The following is a 21007-nucleotide window of genomic DNA, read 5'->3' as shown; positions in this document are numbered from 1 at the left end:
CAAGAGGATATAATAACATGCAAGAGAGGAGAGTGAGAGAAAGAAAAGAGACAGAGACACAGAGACTGAGACAGAGAGGTGGGGAGAGACAGAGAGAAAAATTAAAGGAAAGGAGGGAGAGAAAAGGAGGAAGACAGAGAGAAAGGGAGGGACAGAAGTAGAGAGACAGAGAAACCAAAAAAGAAGGAGGGAAAGAGTGAGGAGGAGGAAGAAGGAGAGAAGAAAGGAAAGGAGGGAGAGAGAGAAAAAATGAGGGAGTGCACGAGCGAAAGAGAGAGAGAGAGGGGGAGAGAGAGAGAGAGAGAGAGAGAGAGAGAGAGAGAGAGAGGATTTCTAAGTTTCTCATGATAGCAATCCTTAAGAAAGATATAGGGAGCTAAGATGGAAAGGAACTTTAAGATTTTAAAAAGAGAAAAAGCAGATTCCTTCCAAATGCCAACAAACCATGCTCTCAGTTGTTCTGAAAATACCAAGAAAAACATAGAAATCCCAATTTAAAACATGCCTTTTTTCACAAATCCAAACTTCTTAATGAAAGCTAAGAGAAAAGTACCCCTTCATATAGGATTTTTTAAAAAGAATTTATATATTTAATTTTTATTTTATGGAATAAAACAAGCATTTCCATAACATAGTACAATAAAAAGATGATTGCACTTGAAACTGTAAATCTATTGTGTACAACTTGCTATTCCTTTTAAATGTAATAAAGTTATCAAACAAATATCTTTATTCCACTTTTTTGTCCTGACACAAAAACACTGAAAAAATTCAATTAATTTTATCACTACAGAGAAACTGAAACAACCTATTTTTATAGTTTATATAGATGGAAAAAGTATCACTGTAAAATAATCAAGTAAATACAGTACTCTCCACAAGGGGCAAAATAGTATAACATTTTTTATCAATGACTTAGATTAGAATGGGAGACCTAGTCTTAATAAATTTGTATATTATGCTGATATATAGAAGTAGTTAATATATAGGAAAACAGAATCAGAATTTACAAAATTGGCAGAATTTCAAGACAGGACCAAATCTAATGACATTCAATTTGATAGTGGTTAACATAAAATCATATATGTAGGTTCAAAAATCAAATATACAAATACAGAATGGGGAAGATGACATGGTTCGCTGGAAAGAAAGCAAGATATTGAGTCCTATTAGCTGAGTTAGAATGCCAGTTCTTTCCCTTTCATACTTTTGTAGCCTTTGGCATATCAATTGCACCCAGAAGTGTGCTGGAGCCACCTGGCTAGAGCCAACTAATGTTAAAATTTCACCCTAAGCATTTTTGCCTCAGAAATCAACAAATGCTACAAATCTGGGATGAAATTATTATTCTGTTATTTGACTAGACTCAATGCAGATTAAATTTAAAAATGTGTAGTGCACAAATCCAGAAAGACTACTGTTGAACATTTACCAACACACCACTAAAATTTTCGTTTCCTCAATCAGAAGCTTGACTGGACATGGTTTTAAGCTTCCTTCTAGCTTTAAACCTGTAGTTGTTGATCCTATAGCATTACTCGACAGCAGTTCTTATGAAAAAGTCCACATCCCTATATAAATCTGATGCATTTATAGACTGAATTAATAGAAGTACAGTGTTCAAAATATTGCCCATGACAGTCTCACTATACTCTGACTAATAAGAATACTCTTTGGTTCTTTGTACATTTAAAGAATAAAATTGATCAACTGGACTATGTCTAAAGGAAGGTAATGAGGATGTTTGAATGAACTGAATATATTCAACACAGAAAAGATAAACATTGTGGGGAAGGGACAGGGGGAAATCATAGTTTTCTTCAAATATTTAAAGGGCTATATTGTAGAAAAGGAAATAGACTTTCTCCATGCAGCCATAGAGGATTATAAACCAATTCACTCATTGTGAAAGGAAACCCATGCCCAGAGATGTTAAATGAATTATCCAATGTTGCTGAGGTATTAAGTCGCAGCACTGAGATTTGAACTCAGGTCTTCAGAGACTCTAAGCTCAAAGTTCTTTAGACCACACTATGCTGCAAAAAGTAATATTCTTGGATGGGATTTGCAGGGAGTCAAATTTCATTTCACTATAAGAAAGGACTTTTTAATGTGAGTTTTTGAAAAACGGAATGGATTGACTTATTATAATAATAGTGAGCTCCCCATCAATGGAAACACTTTCATGTTTGTGAAACTGAATTGAGTCAAATTCTGAAATACTGTGTCTAAGACAGAAAGCAGAATAGATAATATTAAGGTCCCTTGCAACTCCAAGATTCTAATATTCTAAATCACTTTCCTCCTTTTTCATTATGAAGTCATGATCATACACTTTGGAGTAATAAATATGAAGCTCATGAAAGTATGCTCTGACAAATCTGAAAACACTTAAACCTGTGAAAGGAAATTCTGTCTGGCGTAGAAAATTCTTCCATTACCCCCAAGTGAATGACAGTTGCATCTGTCATGCTATCAATATTTCAGTGAGGGGATAAATGAGGTTAGTACTTGGATTCACCATTGAGAATTCTTCACTCATTCTAATATATCATTTTGAGGAACTCCTTCAGGTTGAACGCAATATAGATGGTCTCTTTAGAGAAGCAAAGCAAGACTGTGACCATTTTTATGACCCCACAACGTCCTTCAAAGGTCATTTGACACTGCCTTTGCCAAACATAAATTCATCTTAAATCAGTTCTCCACCAGAGACAAGAAAAGAAAAAAAAAAAGAAACAAATAAACAAGAACAACAAAAACACACAGGGCTTCAACTAAGTGCTAAGTTGGGAAACTCAAGCATGTCTGTTTTTCAAATGTTTGCCTTAAGTGGCTCTCAAGCCATTGGGTTTGAGGAAGCTTGTGTCAGAATGTTTATGTTGTACTCAATGATTGGTCATGGCACTGACCTAAAGAATGAGCTAATGTTGCATGTATATGCTTGTCATGCCCACCTGCGTGTGGGTGCAGAAACTGTATTTGAGAGTACGGGGTAGAGTAAAGTAGATGTTAAATTTCCGAAAGAGAATTAGGCTCGGATCACTGCAATTGCCTCTCGCTTCTATTTTGTTTCCCCAGCTCCCTTCCTACCCCTCCCCTCTCCTCAAGGGAGCATGCCGGAGGCTGGGGGCGCTGAGGACTCGGTGCTGGAATGGTCTTCTTTCAGTCTGGGCTGTGCTTGCGTTCTGCTCCTCCTAGTGTCACTGCTGCAGCCTTGAATGCTGGCTCCCTGTTCCCTCTGCTGCCTCCGTGCTCGGGCGCAAACCCGTCTGGAAAACCAACACAGCAGAGGCAGAGGAGGGTGGCGGGAGGAGAAGTTCCCCAGGCAAAGTCTCGGAGTGGCATTGGCTCGGGAAGTTTTCACGTCATTTGCTTCCTTTCGCCTCCCTCTCCCTTACCCTCGCTCAGCCTCTCCCCCCCCCCCCCCCCCCCCCCCCGCCGTGAACCCGGAGCGCCCATGGAGCAGGTAGAGAAGAGGAAACCAAGCCTGCAGCACTGAGAACCCCTGGACCCGGAGCCCGTGATGTCTGGCCCCAAACTGGAGGCTTCCCCGCCTTGTCGGAACTGGTCATCTTGTCCGGAGCTCAACAGGACTCGGGATCCTTTAGGGAATCTCTCGCTCTATGACGATGAGGAATTGCTGCGCTACGTGTGGAAAGAATACTTACACCCCAAAGAATATGAATGGGTTCTGATCGCTGGCTATATCATCGTATTCATCGTGGCGCTCATTGGCAATGTCCTGGGTGAGTGTCCCCCTCGGGCAGCTCTCCAAAGGACTGTCACCTTCCCTCTGCCAGAGATTGAGAAAGGTCCCTTTACCCCCAATGTGTTCTCTAGGGTCTGAGGGGTCTGAGTATTAGTGCGGGCTTTCTCCAGTTTAGTGAAAAAAAAAAGTTTCCTGTTTGACTAACCAGGGGGCATTGCACTGAAATCTTGCCTTTACCTTGCTGTGCACGGGGAAATCAACACACACCCACCCCACGACACCCCATCCCTCCGTCATCCCTCACCTCATTGCCCTCCACCCAACATGAAACCTTCTGGAGGTGGAAGGAGAAGTGACTCAGTGGCTAAAGATTTGGACCCTGTTTAGTGAAGAAAATTAGGCTTCTTATTATTATTGAAGCTGGGTACTTCTCCAGTTAGGTTGAGTACCAAAGCTATGTACTACTTACAGCCCAGACTTGCCCTCTTAAGGAAAGGGGTTATCTGGGCTGCTAAAGTCATAACGCGATTGCCGAGGCAGATTGCCCTTTCCTAGCTCTTAGCAGCAGCTGCCCAGACGGAATAATGGGGGGGGGGTGCATATTAGGGAGTGTCTCCTTCAAGGACTAAACCGCAGAAGAATAGGACAGTACTGGGTTAGGAAAGAAAAGGGGGGAAAGGAGCAGCCTCTGAGAAAAAGTCTCAACCCTCTCTCTTAGAAAGATTTATCAGATGTCTAGATTTTATATTGTTCTGGCTATGTATTAGTTACTGTTCAGGATATAGGAATCAGAAAGGACAGACCCTGATGCTTGGAAAGGAGGCAGCCAGCAAAACAATAATTTCTTTTCCTCTTCTCTTATTCTGGTGCAGGTGGGAGTGAGGGGTGGGAGGCAGAGTGTGTTTGTGATATCAAAGAGGAAAACCTTTGGATTGTAGGTGAGATTGGGGTGGGGATGGGTATAAGAAAAAAAGGACATTGAAGATGAACTTTCAGGGAGGGAGCTATAGATATTCAATGGGATGCTATTTCAAATGTCCAGGACAGGGGTGAAGGGAGGGAGGCTTAAGTAGAATGGAATCAAGAGAAGGGGTGATTTAGATACAGGTTCCCCTGAATCAATATAAATAAAGGGAGGGAATACATAGGGGCAGGCAGGCTAGAGTGAGCTGTTGAATGTATTGGAAGCCAAAAGCCAGGAATGACCTGAGATTGAGAACAGTGAGCTATCAGCAAGTTTTCAGCACCAACCTGATGTTGCCTTCTGTGCCTAAATGGACAACCATGGGTTGTGAAGAATTCATGTGCAAACGTAGATGATAGTCCAGTACTCTAGAAAGAATGGGCTGGCTTATTATTTTATGAAACATAGCAGAATACCTATGGATACATGGGTATGTCCTTAGTATATCTCCAAGCTAAACAGTTTCCTTTTTTAATGTATGCATGCAAATATAAACACATGCAAGTATACCTGTGTATACATATGTATATATATGCACCTATATGAATTTTGAGGATGCAAATATATTTAGGATTAGTATAGGATTACTTACAGTGCTGATGGAGATGGGCATTGTCATAGTTCTGACTATATAACTGAACTGATGTTTGTCCTGCTCCCCATCTTCCTTTCATTCATTTTCAGAATCACAATGTTTTAGGTATAATGCCACTTGATCATTGCATGATGATAACACATCATAAAAGTAAAGAGTTTATGGAGCTCCCCACTCTCTCTCAGGCTCTACAACCTCCCTGATGCAGTAATGAGTTCCCAGGATTCCCCTATATCCATGTGCAGCTATTGTCAATGAATGGCTTTCACTGAATATCTGGGCTATCTCCTCACCAATACAACTTAACCATTGAGAAATATGAATGATATGCACTGAGAATTTACTATTTCAAGGATACAACTAAAGATCAAAAAGTATTTTGATGTTACTTAGAGAACTCCTTCCTTTTTCTTTATGGTTTTAATACTTATGTGGAAACTGATTTTCTATCTCAGTTCTCCCCTTCACCACCCTTCCTCTTTGACTCTCCTCAAGGCCTGGGGGGAGGAGTGAAATCTTGATTTCTTACCTTTTCATGTTATGTTTCTATGCCTGGGAAAGTTTTGATTTTGAGGCTTAGGGAATGCATGCTACAGCAATTCTGCCTGTTCCAAATATCAGTTAGAATAGAGAGCACTGTCCACAAACTTAGGTGCTGAAAAGAAAGGTCAACTGTGTACAGAGAAAAGAAGAAAGAAAAGAAAGTAAGGAAGAAAGAGAAAAAAGAGAAGAAGGAAAAAAGATGATAAAGGAAGGGAAAGAGGAGAGAGGGAGGGAGAAAAAGAGGAAAAAAAGAAAAATTACCTTGAGTTATTTTATCCTCAAGATATTTGAAGTTATTCTCCTTTTGACTGAAAAGTACAGAAATCCTCTGTAGCCGAGCTGAAACCTCTTCTTTACTCAGCTATTCCCTGAAAGTTGATGGGGTTTAGGTTTGACATTTAAACAAATGAGCAGTGTCATTACTCACCAGCAACTTCCTGCTCTTTGATGTCACTGTCAAATTTGCAAAATGGATTAGATAGAGAATTGCCTCTTTTTTGCCTCTGGTGTAAGTTATTTTATGAGGAGAGTGACAGGACAAGAAAGCACATCATTCACACAATATAAAGAGACAACATTAGATATGAAAGTGAAATATAACAGTATAGTAGGAAAATTTAATCAACCTCTTTTCACGTTCCATTCACTGTTTCTTTTTCAAATGACTGGGTTCTCTGAAAATTTTAGCCTTGTCGAACTCACTAATTTAATGTTATCTTCCAGAAAACATTTCCTTCACAACATTCTACTGGGAAAACAGTGTATCAGGACCCAACCTTTGCTTATTAATGAAGCAGATGAATTCTGTCATTGGTCTCTTCATTTCACAGAGGCTCCCAATTACTGCTTCTCAGAAGCTCAGTTCCTTTATGATTTCTCTTCTTTCTCCACCATCTGCTATACCCAACTTTTGTCAGGAGACAGAGGATCCAATCAATCCATTCTCATGAAGGTGTAAATTACTAATAAGGCTAAATGTGTTACCTTTCTCAGGCAAAAGGAAAAAAAATGCGCCTCTAACTGTGGAGTTTCAGCCACTAAAGAGCTAGTCATAGGGCTAGGTAGAGAGAGAGGTTGGTCTTTTTTTTCAATGAAGAACCTTCTGAGTGCCCTACAATTTCACAAAATAAATTCCCACCTCCTCTACCAGCTCAGAAGGCCATTTTAAGGGTAACCACAGAAGCAGAGTCATTCAATTTTTCATTCTACTAACATTTATTAACAATTACCACATGCACTAATACTGTGTTCAGAACTGTGGAGGGCACAAAAATGCCAGCTATAGTCTTTGTCAAGGTGTCATAGTGGAACGAGTACTGGACTTAGATTCAAGAAGGTCTGCATCTGAAATACCTCTCTCTGATACTTATTAGTTTTGTGACTACAGGAAAGTTAATTGACCTCCCTGAGTCTTAGTTTCCTCTTCTCTAAAATGTGAATAATAATGATGTTCAACTAAGATAATACATGCAATCACTTTAAAAACCTTAAGGCACTAAATCTCAGCTCTTAATTTTATTTGTCCTTATACTCAAGATGAGGAGAATCAGGACACCTGAGTTCTAGTCTTACCTCAGTGTGTGACCTTGACCAATAATACCAGTGCTACTAAAGATTTAAAATTTCATCAGTTACACCGGAATTAGATTACAGATTCTATATGCCTTAGTAGATGACTTTCATGAGTAAATCAAGCAACCAATCAATAAAAAAACATTTATAAAGCACCTAATATATACCTGGCAGTGGGAATCCAAAGATACAAATGAAACAGTCTCTGCCCCAAGGAGTGTGCATTTGACTGAGGAAGGCAATCCATTCTTATATAATTACACATACACACAAAGAAAAAAATACACACATAGATGTGTGCTTGTGAGTGTATACATATGTACACACACACACACACACACACACACATATATATGGGAAATAAATGCAATTAAAATTTTGTTGCAGAGGGTGCTAGCAACTTGAAGATATCAGAAAAGGCTTCATATAAAAGATATTTGAGCTAAGTTGTCAAGGAAACAATGGATTCTAAGAGGTAGGCATGAGATATTAGTTCATTCTAAACAAAGAGAACATCAGGAGAAAGGTATAAAAGCAAGAGATGAAGTGACATGTATGATAGGAGATCTAACAGCAAAAAATGACAGGTTAGATAGACTGTACAGTGAACTTCTTAGGGACAAAAATATTCATCATCTGGTTCCAAATCTTTTGATGATGGTGGATAATACCTTACATTTATATACTGCAATATATTGCTTTATGATTTTTAAATCACTGTCCTCAACACAACCCTATGTGGATAGTAGTGGAAATACTGTTAATGTTTTTTTTTTCCAGACAAGGAAACTGAGTTTGAGGGGTTAAGTTGCTTGCCCAAGGTCAAACGACCAACCAATTACAGAACAAGAACATGAACAGATGTCTTCTGCCCCCAAGTATGGGTTTCTCCCTCTGTAATACCAGGACAATATTTTAGGAACCTTAGATTTTGAGCTGCAATGAAACTTAAAGAATACCTAGCTTTGGCCCTTCCCTACTTTATAACGAGAGAATAAAAAAACAGAAATGTGAAATTAGTTTGAGTTATTCATAGAGTTGATGCATAATACAAACATCTAAGAAATTTGTATTATATCAAGAGTGAAAAAAGTATAGTTTTAAAACTGTTAGTGCTAATGTCATGTACACAGTCCTTTTGCTTATAAATTGTAATATGGTTTGCTAAGTGAGGATGTATTTAAGCAGAGCTGTGAGGCTGTTTGCAGACATTTTTTTCAACATATTTTCCTGTGAATTTTGGTTCATTATCATTATTCAATGTCTTTGACTTGATATATTGTCTAGAATGTTTTCATAATGTGATATGTTAAGTGCATGTGTTTTAGTATATATAATAATTTTTCTCTGTATTTTCTTTCCACGTATATCTTTGTATTTCAATCTACTCAGTTAGAATCAGCCCCAAAATTCCCAGAAGCCAATGACAGCAGCGTGGGTCATTCATTCATGAATCCTCATTCATTCACTGATTCATTCATTTCATATCATAGTCTCGTATAATTCAGAGAAAGAAATTATTTGATGCAAGACTCTCATTTTATAGATGAGGGAGCTGGAATCCATAGATGTAAAATAACTTGTGCAAGGTCACTTAGGTAGCAATCAGCATTCATTCACTCAGCTAATGATATTGAAAAGATGTTTGTATGATAACATTGTAAAGGGTGTTGCTGGGAAAATCATTATACTGTAGTTCCTATCCAAAATACTGGGAAGTCAGGAATGTATAGAAATATTAAATTATCATACAAGGGCAAATATATATAACTTTAAAAATGCAATTGTAAATAAGTACCATAAAAAGTGAACAGATTATAAATGCTTTGAGTTAAAAGACAGGAAGATTCCCTATGGAAGGGAGAGATCAGAGTGTTTTTTTTATGGAAGAGGCAGAATTTGATGCTATATTATATTATACTATATGTATATATATATATACATACTGCATATGCATATATATAATATAATCTACACAAAATATATGCACATATATTACACATACATGTACTTATGAATATATTTGTTGTTGTTTTGTCATTTTAGTCATGTCAAACTCTTTGTGACCCCATTTGGGGTTTCTTGACAAAGATACTGGAGTAGTTTGCCATTTCCTTCTTCAGCTCATTTTACAGATGAAGAACTGAGGTGAATAAGATTAAGGTACTTGCCCCAGGTCATATAGCTAGTAACTGAGGCCAGATTTGAACTCAGAAAGATGAGTCTTCTGACTTCAGGCCCAGGCACTTTATCCACTGTGTCACCTAGCTATTTTGTGTGTGTGTGTGTGTGTGTGTGTGTGTGTGTGTGTGTGTGTGTGTCAGTGTGAGTGTATGTAAGAATGTGCTTAGGCAAATGGGAAGAAAAAAGAGAATGAACACTGCATTTGGAGTATCACGTGAACAAGAACTTGTGTTTTGTGAATACGCATGGTATTTTCCTGGAAGTGAAAGAGTCTGGGTGGAGCAGAAGGCTAGTTGTTGAGACTAGAACTATAGACTGTATTATGATATATAGGGCCTTGAATACCAAATTAAGTACTATTTTGAGTTTTATTTTCATAGTCAATAGAAAGTCATTTCATTTTTTTTAGTACAGGAGTAATATGATGAAAGAAGAATTTTAGGCAAATTAGTCTGGCAGTTGTATTCATAATTGATTAGAATGGAAAGGTGAAGAAGTTTAGAAATAGAGAGATCATGCAACCATATAATCTTGGAAATAATCTTAAAGGTCATCTAGTTCCCTCCCAATTTAAAGCTTGAATTGCCCAATGCATCCAAAAATAGTCATGCAGCTTTTTCTTGAAAATCTGATATAACAGGATTTTTCTTCCTTTCAACATAATAAATATAACTTTGGGGAATTCTCATTATTAGCAATCCCTTACTTACACCGAGTTGTTCTATCTCCCGGCAACTTCTACACTATTTCTTGTTATTTCCTTTGGAGTTATGTAAAATAAAAATAATCTTAGTCCTACACAACAATTCTTCCACTATTTCAAGAAACAGTTTGCCTCATTTATTTTGTTTAGCTTGTATATTAGTACTTTCAATCAATTCATGACATGGAAGAATAAATTTAGAGCTGAGCTTTCCAGGTCATCTATCTCAACCTCTTCTTTTTACAGATGAGAAAACTGAGCCTCTAGAGAAGTTAAGTGATTCATCTGAGTCCATATCAATAGGAAGTGGAAAAGGTGCCATTCAACCCCAGGTCTTCTGATGCCAAAACAATGTTTTTTCCACTACTTCACCAGATTGATTTTGTTCATGATCTTTGTTGCCCTCTTCAGTAGGTGTAGGCTCCAGCTTGTCAATGTTCCTTCTTAAAGCTTGTGTTCAGACATGAATGTCTAATTCAAATATCATTTGACCAAGGCCTATTATGCGCACCTATTACCTCCCTCAATCTGGATATAGTAAGTTTATTAAGGCAATCTTAGGATTGTTGCTACTAAATCAAGGAGCTTAAATAACAAATTGTCCATGGGATGATGGATTTTTATTCCATAGCAACTGTTAAGTCCATCTGCTAAGTGACAAAGTGGTTGCAATCTGTGTCAGTGTAGGGGGAACACACATCAACATAATTATAGATATTTGAGTTATTGAAATATAATATCATGTTATCTTTTGTGTTGTTACATTACATTATTGATTCATCTCAAACTAATCCTCTATATCACCCAGCCTTGCCCCCAGTTGGGAGTTGTATGAATCTCTATCTAGTTTTTTGTTTGTATAATTAATTTTTGAACCTAAATGTATGGTTTTACATTAACTATTCAAATTTAATCTACTTATTTTTTATTATGCCAAAACATCTTCACAATTTGTGTAATGGCAAGCAAAGTCGAACTTTTGTTTTGCTCTTTTTTTCTTTTGGAGTTCTAGTTCTTCTCAGCATTAAGGTAATCAAGTGCCTTTGATTGAGTCTTTGAATCAAGAGTCTTTGATGACCTGATTAAGTCACAAGAAAGCCTAAGCCACATGAGTCTGAGTTACATGGTTGTGACACTCTCTGGCCATGAAGAAGTATATACATACTCTGAAGTTAGCATTTTGCTTTGAGGCTCACTCATTGGAAGAGCATTCCTGCGATTTGGACAGTTGATACTCTGAATAGCTGTTAAGAACCCCTCCCCCTCCCCAGCTTTAAAAACCCAGATGTTGGTGCTTCTCTCTCTGATAACTATATATGTATTGCTATGGACACACAGTTAGAAGCCCTGTCTGCTGATTTGATCTGTTTCTATAATTCCTGCTTGCAATTTCTGTTTGTGTTTTCTCTGAAGTTCAGGGTGCTGACTAAATCCCCTGAACTAAGTGAATGATAAATGTATGTTTAATTAAAGTGAGATTGTAAGTCTCTTAAAGTTGCTTTCCTTAGAAAAGCAAAATCAAAGAATCTGTGCTAGCAGCCCTCCTGTGTGCTGGTGTTGTTGATCTTATACCTCCACAGCAATTGCTAGTAACATTATTGGTAAGCCAGTATGTTTCCTAGCTATGTCACTGTAAATTTTGATGAACATACAATTATGTTTTCTTTTAAATAATCAATGAAAATATTAAAGGATTAGATTAAAAGTCAGAGGCCTAAGGTACTCCACTGAGTACCTTTTCCCAAACTTAAATCTTTGGGTGCAGTCATTTAGTTGGTAATGAATTAATCTAATTATATTATGAACCAATGCACATTAAATATTTGTTAAAAATAAAAAAAAATGTAACACATGTATGTCATTTCTCTGATCTACCCATTTGGAAAAAATTCTAATAAAAAATGAGGTTAATCTCATATGCAATAAGTTAACAAATCCATACAAACTTTGCTGAGCCTAAGTGTGAGACTTTATCTTTATCCCTGTTGACTTTAATGTAATTAGATCCAATCTTATGCTCTGTGTAACAATCTTTTTGAATCTTTTTTCTTGCCTCAGTCATCAAGGTTGTTAGCTGTTCCACAACATTTTGTGGTTAGACATTTGATAAGCATGCTACTTCTGCTTTTATTCAAGCCATTGATCAACATTTTAAATAGTCCAGACCCAAAGACTGTCCCTGGGACACTCTATTAGACATATGTCAAAACGATATTGAACCATTAACAAATACATACTGAATATGGTTTGTCAACTAGTACTAACCTGCATTACCATCTAAGGCACTACTACCTCTTGTCCATAAGATATAGAATGATATAATTTATGGAATTTTTAGACCAAATCTATGATTTCATTGGTTTTTATCAATTTATCTATGCTGATTTTGTAATTGAGACTTCCTTTTCTAGATATTCAATAAATGGTTCTTTAGCAATCTAGTCTAGAATTTTCCCAGAAATTGGAATCCAGATCAGGGGCTTACAGTTCATAGACTATTCTCTTCTCTATTTTTGAAAATCAAGAAATTTTCCCTCTACCCGTCCTGCAAAGAGGTTTCAAATACGACTGGCAGTCACTCAGCAATTACATATGCCAGGTCAGTAAGACAAATAGGCTTAGCACAGTGCCTAACACATAGAAGGTGCTTAATAAATGTATATTCATGGAGTGATTTTTACCATCTACTTACTTATCTTGGGCAGATACCATTTTTCCCCTGTGATTTCAGGTGCAAAAATTATTCTCCATGTTGGAGAAAATAGAATCAAAAGAAAACGGAATAGCTCTGCCTTTTCTTTGTTGTCATTTATTTCCCATTCCACACCAAGCAATGGAATTATTCCTTCTTTAATCCCTTTTTTCCCCAATAGAACTCAAAGGAGGTAGAAAAAACAGCAGTTTTATTTTATCACCATTAGTTTTCTTGGCCAGCTTCAGCCCATTCTGAGCTTTGGAACTACTGGCATTACTTTTGGAAGGACAATAAAATACTCTTGTATTTATGTTCTTTTATCTCCTCTTTTTTCCACCTTCTGCACATTTTTTTATCTAAGTGAGTTGGTGAGTTTCCCATGCTAGGTCTCTTTAGATCAGTTCTATTGTTCTGCCTCATTAGTATGGTTTACTTTTGTGGTTTCAAATTTTCATCCTTGAGAGTTGTTCTCTCAGTTGGGATGATTTCCCCTGTAGGATTATAGACTTTGGGGATTCTTCCTACCTTTCTTATGAATGTTTTGAATCTGATTTTCAAAATTCCAGGATGTATTTTAGACTATCAAGCCTTTCAGTTGCTTCTCTATTATAAGCTTCAGGAAGGAATGGTTACTTTTCCTCAAGATTTCCACATGCCCCAATCTATCAATCACTTCTTCCTTATTAGTGATAATCACAATCACATCCAGGATAGAATTTCTATTCATTGTTTCCTCCATCTTTAGAGTGATGAATTGTTGATAGGAGAATTCAGAAAGATATTAGATGTTTTCCTTTCCATCCCCCACTGGCTTTCTGGACAATTACATTTTTTCATTAGTACAACGTCATGCCTTTGTGTCAGGTATATAAACTGTTTCCCCCAACTTTTTTTTTATCAGTTTTCTCCATTGGGCCATATGGTCTGTAATACCGTTTTCTTTTGGTGGGGGAAGGCAGGGCAATTGAGGTTAAGTGACTTGCCCAAGGTCACACAGCTAGTGTCAAGTGTCCGAGGCCAGATTTGAACTCAGGTCCTCCTGACTCCAGGGCTGGTGCTCTACTCACTGCACCACCTAGCTGCCCCTGTAATATCTTCTGATGAAAAAACACTTCTATTTTCCTCCCACTCAGTTTCACTCAAATGTTCTTTGTAGTGTTTCCCATCCGTGGTTCCTGGATTCCATCATGATGGGGGCAGTATTCTTAATCTAATATAGCATACTATTCACCCCAGGCTTTTATGTATCATGCTTTGGGTGAATAAGGTATACCCAACTAGAGCTACATTCTAGTTGTTGCTTCATCTCACAAAGTCACAGTGAGAATTATGAGGGCAATTTCTGAATTTTTTTTCTGTGAGTTTCCAGATATCTGAACTGATGTTTTTCTTTCATTATAGCTATTTCCCCTTTGATTTCAATTTAAAACACTTTGACAAGACTTAAATAAAATGGACAGATACAGTCTTACCAGTTTTTGATTAGCGTACTCCATCTCTGGCCAGAGGTCTACCTTGTTTAACCTTGATATCAGAAATCCAAATCTTGTTTATAGCCACAAACTTCATATGCAGATGCTTTACTTGCCAAATATTTTTTTCACTTCTACATCCCTTCCTTTTAAGAAGCAGCAGTGAGAAAACAATCTGTGCCCCTATGGTCTTTGGTTTGTTGCCTCAAACTACATAATCTATGCCAATACTTTCTAGGTACCTTCTGGCAGTAGTGCCCATATGAATCACCAGAAATGGGAATTAGTCATCTGTCAGATCTATGAGGTGCTCCATCATATCTTGGATACATGTCCCAGGAAGGTAAAAGGCTTGTTTTTACAGATGTTTAGGTTGGCCAAAAGCTTTCTTGTTATCACTGCGCAAGGATTCATCAACAACAATTATTCTCTTCTTCTGGTGAGAAAGATCTCTTTACCTACGTCCTTCTTGAGTCCTTCTGAAAGCTTTTGATTTTTCAAAGAAACTAGAAGGAAAATCTGGAGCTGGAGTACTTTTTGTCTTTCCAGCCTCTGTAATGGAAAGCAAAGTGAGACTTTTTGCTGTTTTTTCCATTTGGAGTGCTTTTCAGCCAGTGGGTTGTCTTCAGCTGGTTTGTACCAGTTCTGTAGAACTGGTACCTAATTTTAGGTTTAGTTCCATGAACTGATTATTGGCCGGGCCAGGTGTCAATGTCATGTCAATGGTAGGGCGGTGCTTTGGCTTGGTCCCTGGAGAACCAGTTGTTAATTCATTTGAATCCTACTACTGTTCTCAGCACTAAAGCATTCAAGTGTCTTTGATTGAGCCTTGCCTTTGATTGAATCAAGAGTCTTTGATGACCTGCTTAAGTCACAAGAAAGCCTAAGTCACATGAGTTTGAGTCACATGTTGTGACTTTCTCTGACCCTGAAGAAGCATATATATATACACAGAGGTTAGCATTTGCTTTGGGACTCACTCATTGGAAGAGCATTCCTGTGATTTCACCAGATAAAACTCTAGGTAGCCATTAAGGAGCCTTCCTCCCCAGGTTTGAAAACCCAGATGTTGGTGTTTCTCCCTCTGGTAACTATGTATGTATTGCTATGGTTAGACAGTTAGAAGCCTGCCTGCTGATTTGTGCTAATTGCTCTCTTTCTATAATTTCTGCTTGTAATTTCTCTTTATGTTTTCTCTGAAGTTCAGGATGCTGACTTTATCCCCTTAACTAAGTGAATGATATCTGCATGTTTAATTAAAGTGAGATTGTAAGTCTCTTAAAGTTGCTTTCCTTAGAAAAGCAAATCAAAGAATATGTGCTAGCAGCCCTCTTGTGTGCTTGTGTTATTGGTCTTACGCCTCCACAGTAGCCTCCTGAATTAACACTCCAAGTTTTCCTTCTCAAGTTTAACGGACAGCTTTCTTCACAAGTCCATTTCCTCATATACACTTCCCTTTCTTATTGATTTTGAGTCATTCTCTCTTCTCAAGATTCTTTTCCTATAATGTTCTGTCAGAGAAGTTGAAAGTGCGAGGCCTCAGCAACACCTAGCTCCTCTAGTTCTGTGTTGTTACTGCTTAAAGATACTTCTTCCTTAGAGCACCCAGCTTCCTCTAAAGGAAGTCTCAAATTGATTTTAGGTCCAAGATTCCCATTGTTCCATTCCTTCTCTTATTTCTTTGTGTGTTATTCTTCCACCCTCCAAACTCTGACAAGGGTCAAGTTTTACTTGCACTTCAGATCTTGTAATTTTTTTTGGATGAATCGTGCTTCAATTTTATTTAATGGAACATTTCATTGTCTCTGACAACTGTAGTTCATACAGTCACTCCTCCACTCCCATTACCATCTCTTTTCAGAGGCATATTAATGTATGGAAGGCGTATAGTAAGTAATTAGCTGTAGAATAAATTTAACCACAAAATACTCAGTGGATAAGTGGAAATTACATAAAACTTGGAGTGTTGATCTCACATTCAAAGGACCTGTGTTTGAATCCTGGTTCTATCCCTTACTGCCTGTGTGAAGTTTCACAAGTAATATAATCTCACTGGGTCTCATTTTCTCAGCAGCAATATGAAGGAATTTGGTGAGATTACTACTAAGGACCCTTCAGGCTTTAAATCTATTACTCTATGAAGTCACTACAAGTTCTCAGGCTTGTTTATTTTGTGAATGTAAGAACTTTCATTTTATTTTGTTATTTTTATTATTTGAAAATGTAGTTTTATTTTTCAACATTCACTTTTATAAGGTATTGGGATCTATTTTTTCCCCTTTTTTCCACATCCTCTTCTCCAAAATGGCATGCTATCTGATATAGGCTATGCATGTACATGAGAGAAAAATAAGAACAAAAGGGAAAAAAATGAGAAAGAAAAAAAAGTTAAAACAGTATGTTTTGATCTGCATTCAGACTCCATAGTTCTTTCACTGGATATGGATAGCATTCTCCATCGAGTCTTTTGGAATTGTCTTAGATCATGGTATTTCTGAGAATAGCTAAGTCTATCAAAGCTGATCATCACATGATGGTGCTGCTACTGTGTACAATGTTCTCCCTGGATCTGCTTACTTCACTCAGCATCAGTTCATTCAAGTCTTTTCAGGTTTTTCTGAAATCTACTGGCTCATCATTTCTTATAGCACAATAATATTCCATTACATTCATATTACCACAACTTGTTCAGCCATGCCCTGGTTGATGGATATCCCCTCAATTTCCAGTTCTTTTATACCACAAAAACAGTGGTGTAATGACAAGTAAAGTGGGATTTTTTTTGCTGTTTTTTCTTTTGGAGTGCTTCTCAGCACTACGGCAATCAAGTGCCTTTGATTGAGCCTTGCCCTTGATTGAATAAGAGTCTTTGATGACCTGCTAAAGTCACAAGAAAACCTAAGTCACATGAGTTTGAGTCACATGTTGTGACTCTCTCTGACCCTGAAGAAGCATATGTATATGCAGAAGTTAGCATTTGCTTTGGGACTCACTCATTGGAAGAGCATTCCTATGATTTGACCAGATAAAACTCTAGGTAGCCATTAAGGAGCCTTCCTTCTCAGCTTTGAAACCCAGATATTGGTGTTTCTCTCTCTGGTAACTATGTGTGTATTGCTATGGTTAGACAGTTAGAAGCCTGCCTGCTGATTTGTGTTAATTGCTCTGTTTCTAAAATTTCTGCTTGTAATTTCTGTTTGTGTTTTCTCAGAAGTTCAGGGTGCTGACTTTATCCCCTGAATTAAGTGAATGATATCTGTATGTTTAATTAAAGTGAGATTGTAAGTCCCTTAAAGTTGCTTTCCTTAGAAAAACAGATCAAAGAATCTGTGCTAGCAGCCCTCCTGTGTGCTGGTGTTATTGGCCTTACACCTACATAGCAGCTGCAAGCAGCATTGTTGTTACAAGTGGTTCTAAATATTTTTGTACATGTCAGTCCTTCTCTTATCTTTATGGTCTTTTTGCGATGGAGACCTAGAAGTGGTATTGCTGGATCAAAAGTATGCATAGTTTTATAGCCATTTGGGTATAACTACAAATTGTTCTCCAGAATGGTTGGATCAGTTCACAACTCCACCAAAATGCACTAGTATTCCAATTTCCTGACATCTTTTTCAACATTTATCAGTTTACTTTTCTTTCATATTAGCCAATCTTATAGGTGTGAGGTGGTACCTCAGAAGTGCTTTAATTTGAATTTCTCTAATTAATAGTGATAAACACGATTTTTGCATATGACTACAGATAGCTTTAATTTCTTCATCTGAAAACTGCCTGTTCATATCCTTTGACCGTTTATCAATTGGGGAATGACTTGTGTTCTTATAAATTTGACTCAGTTCTCTATATATTTGAGAAATGAGGCCTTTATCAGAAACAATGGCTACAAAAATTATTTCCCAACTTTCTGCTTTCCTTCTAACAATGGTTGCACTGTTTTTTTCTGTGCAAAAACATCTTAATCTATTGTAATCAAAATTATCCATTTTTTTATTTCATAATGTTCTTTATCTCTTGCTTGGTCATAAATTCTTCCCTTCGCCATAGATCTGACTGCTAAACTATTCTTTGCTCTCCTACTTTGCTTGTGGTATCACCTTTTATTTCTAAAGCCTGTACCCATTTTGATCTCATCTTGGTATAGGGTGTGAAATATTGGTCTATGCCTATTTTTTGCTATACCAATTTCCAGTTGTCCCAGCAGTTTTTGTGAAATAGTGAGTTTTTTTCCCTGAAGCTGGAGTCTTTGGGTTTATCAAATAGTAGATTACTATAGTTATGAACTACTATCTCTTGTGTACCTAATCTATTCTACTGATCCACCATTCTGTCTCTTAGCCAGTATCAAGTAGTTTTGGTGATTGTTGCTTTATAATGCAGTTTTAGATCTGGTATGGCTAGGCTATCTTCCCTTGCATTTCTTCATCTTAGACCTTTTGTTCTTCCAGATGAATTTTGTTATTTTTTCTAGCTCTAAAACAATTTTTGGTAGTTTGATTGGTATGACAATGAATAAGTAAATTAATTGAGGAAGAATTGTCATTTTTCTTATATTAGCTCAGCCTATCCATGAGCAACTGATATATTTCTCATTGTTTAGATCTGACTTTATCTGTGTGAAAAGTGTTTTACAATTGTGTTCATATACTCGCTGGTTTTGTATTGGCAGGTAGAATCCCAAGTATTTTATATTGTCTGCAATTACTTTAAATAGAATTTCCCTTTCTATCTCTTGCTGTTGGGCATGGCTAGTAATATACAGAAATACCCTCAATTTATATGCATTCATTTTATATCCTGCAATTAGGCTAAAATTGTTAATTATTTCAAGTAGTTTTTTAGTTGATTCTTTAGGATTCTCAAAGTATACCATCATAGCATCCGCAGGGTGATGGCTTTGTTTCTTCTTTGCCTAGTCTAATTCCTTCAATTTCTTTTTCTTCTCTTATTGCTAAAGCTAACATTTCTAGTACCTAATTGAATAATAGGTGTGATAATAGACATCCTTGTTTCACCCCTGATTTTATTGGAAAATGCTTCTAGCTTATCCCCAATACATATAATGCTTGCTGATGCATTTGGATAGATGCTGCTTCTCATTTTAAGGAAAACTCCATTGATTCCTATCTTCTCTATTGTTTTTTTAATAGGAATGGGTGCTGTATTTTGTCAAAAGGTTTTTTTTCTGCATTTACTTCGATAATCATATGATTTCTGTCAATTTTGTTATTGATATGGTTGATTATGCTGATAGTTTTTCCTAATATTGAACCAGTCCTGCATTTCTGGTTCAATACTACCTGATCATAGTGTATTGTCCTCATGATAAGTTGCTGTAATCTGTTAGTGAATGTTTTATTTTAAAAATGCCTCTATATTCATTAGGGTAATTGGTTTCTAATTTTCTTTCTCTGTTTTGACTCTTCCAGGTTTAGGTATCAGCACCATATTTGCATTATGAAAACAATTTGGCAAGATTCCTTCTTTGTCTACTTTCCCAAATAGTCTATATAGTATTACTGTCATACAGTTGGGCAAAATAGCTCCTAACTATTGTTTCATTTTTTCTTCATTGGTGGTGATTTCACCCTTTTCATTTATGACACTGGTAATTTGGTTTTCTTTCTTTTTTTAAAGAAGAAATTAACCAAAATTTTATCTGTTTTATTGGGTTTTTCCATAAAATCATTTCTTAGTATTATTTATTAATTAGTTCAATAGTTTTTTTTAATTTCAATTTTATTAATGTCTCCTTTGATTTTCAGAATTCCCCATTTAGTACTTAATTGGGCATTTTTGATTTGTTCTTTTTCTAGCTTTTTTTAGTCACATGCCCAATTCATTGATCTCCTCTTTCTCTATTTTATTCATGTAATTATTTAGAGATATAAAATTTCCCTGAAGAACTGTTTGGCTGCATCCCATAAACTTTGGTATGTTGTCTCATTATCATCATTCTCTTTGATAAAGTTATTGTTTCTATGTTTTGTTGTTTGACACACTTATTCTTTAGAGTTAGATTATCTAGTTTCCAATTAATTTTCCATGGCATTTATTATCTGAAAAGGATGCATTTAATATTTCCCCCTTATTGCTTTGGATTGTAGGTTTTTATGCCCTAATACAAGGTCAGTTTTTGTGTAGGTGCCATATATCACTGAGAAAAAGGTATTTTCCTTTCTATCCCCATTCAATTTTCTCCAGAGGTCTATCATATCTAACTTATGTTCATCTCCTTAACTTCTTTTTTCTTTATTTTGTAGTTAGATTTTTCTAGTTCTGAAAGGGGGAGTTTGGGATCACCCACTAGTATACTTTTGCTGTTTATTTTCTTCCTGTAACTCACTTAATTTCTCCTCCAAGAATTTGGATGCTATACCACTTGGTGCATATATTTTTAGTATTGTTTAGTATTGTTTCATTATCTATGGTACCTTTAACAAGATGTAGTGTCCTTCCTTATCTCTTTTAAATTTTTTTTAAATTAGATCTATTTTTGCTTTTGTTTTTTTCTGAGATCAGGATTTCTACCACTGCTTTTTTTGTTTTACTTCAACTGAAACATAA

The 21007-nt window shown here is 36.7% G+C and overlaps 1 protein-coding gene across 1 annotated transcript in view; it reads left to right on the top strand.

The window, feature by feature from the left end:
* The first annotated feature begins 3526 nt into the window (after positions 1-3526).
* The window catches only part of HCRTR2 (hypocretin receptor 2), a 203731-nt gene continuing 186250 nt past the window's right edge, over positions 3527-21007 (top strand). The window contains exon 1 of the mRNA XM_036767743.1: positions 3527-3749. Coding sequence (XP_036623638.1) covers positions 3527-3749 — 223 coding nt within the window. The remainder of the gene's footprint in view (positions 3750-21007) is intronic.

This window comes from Trichosurus vulpecula, chromosome 7 (genome assembly GCF_011100635.1).
Source record: "Trichosurus vulpecula isolate mTriVul1 chromosome 7, mTriVul1.pri, whole genome shotgun sequence".
In the NCBI taxonomy this organism is placed as follows: domain Eukaryota; kingdom Metazoa; phylum Chordata; class Mammalia; order Diprotodontia; family Phalangeridae; genus Trichosurus; species Trichosurus vulpecula.
Note: the sequence above shows the minus strand (reverse complement) of the source record. Positions and strands in the feature narration are given on the sequence as shown.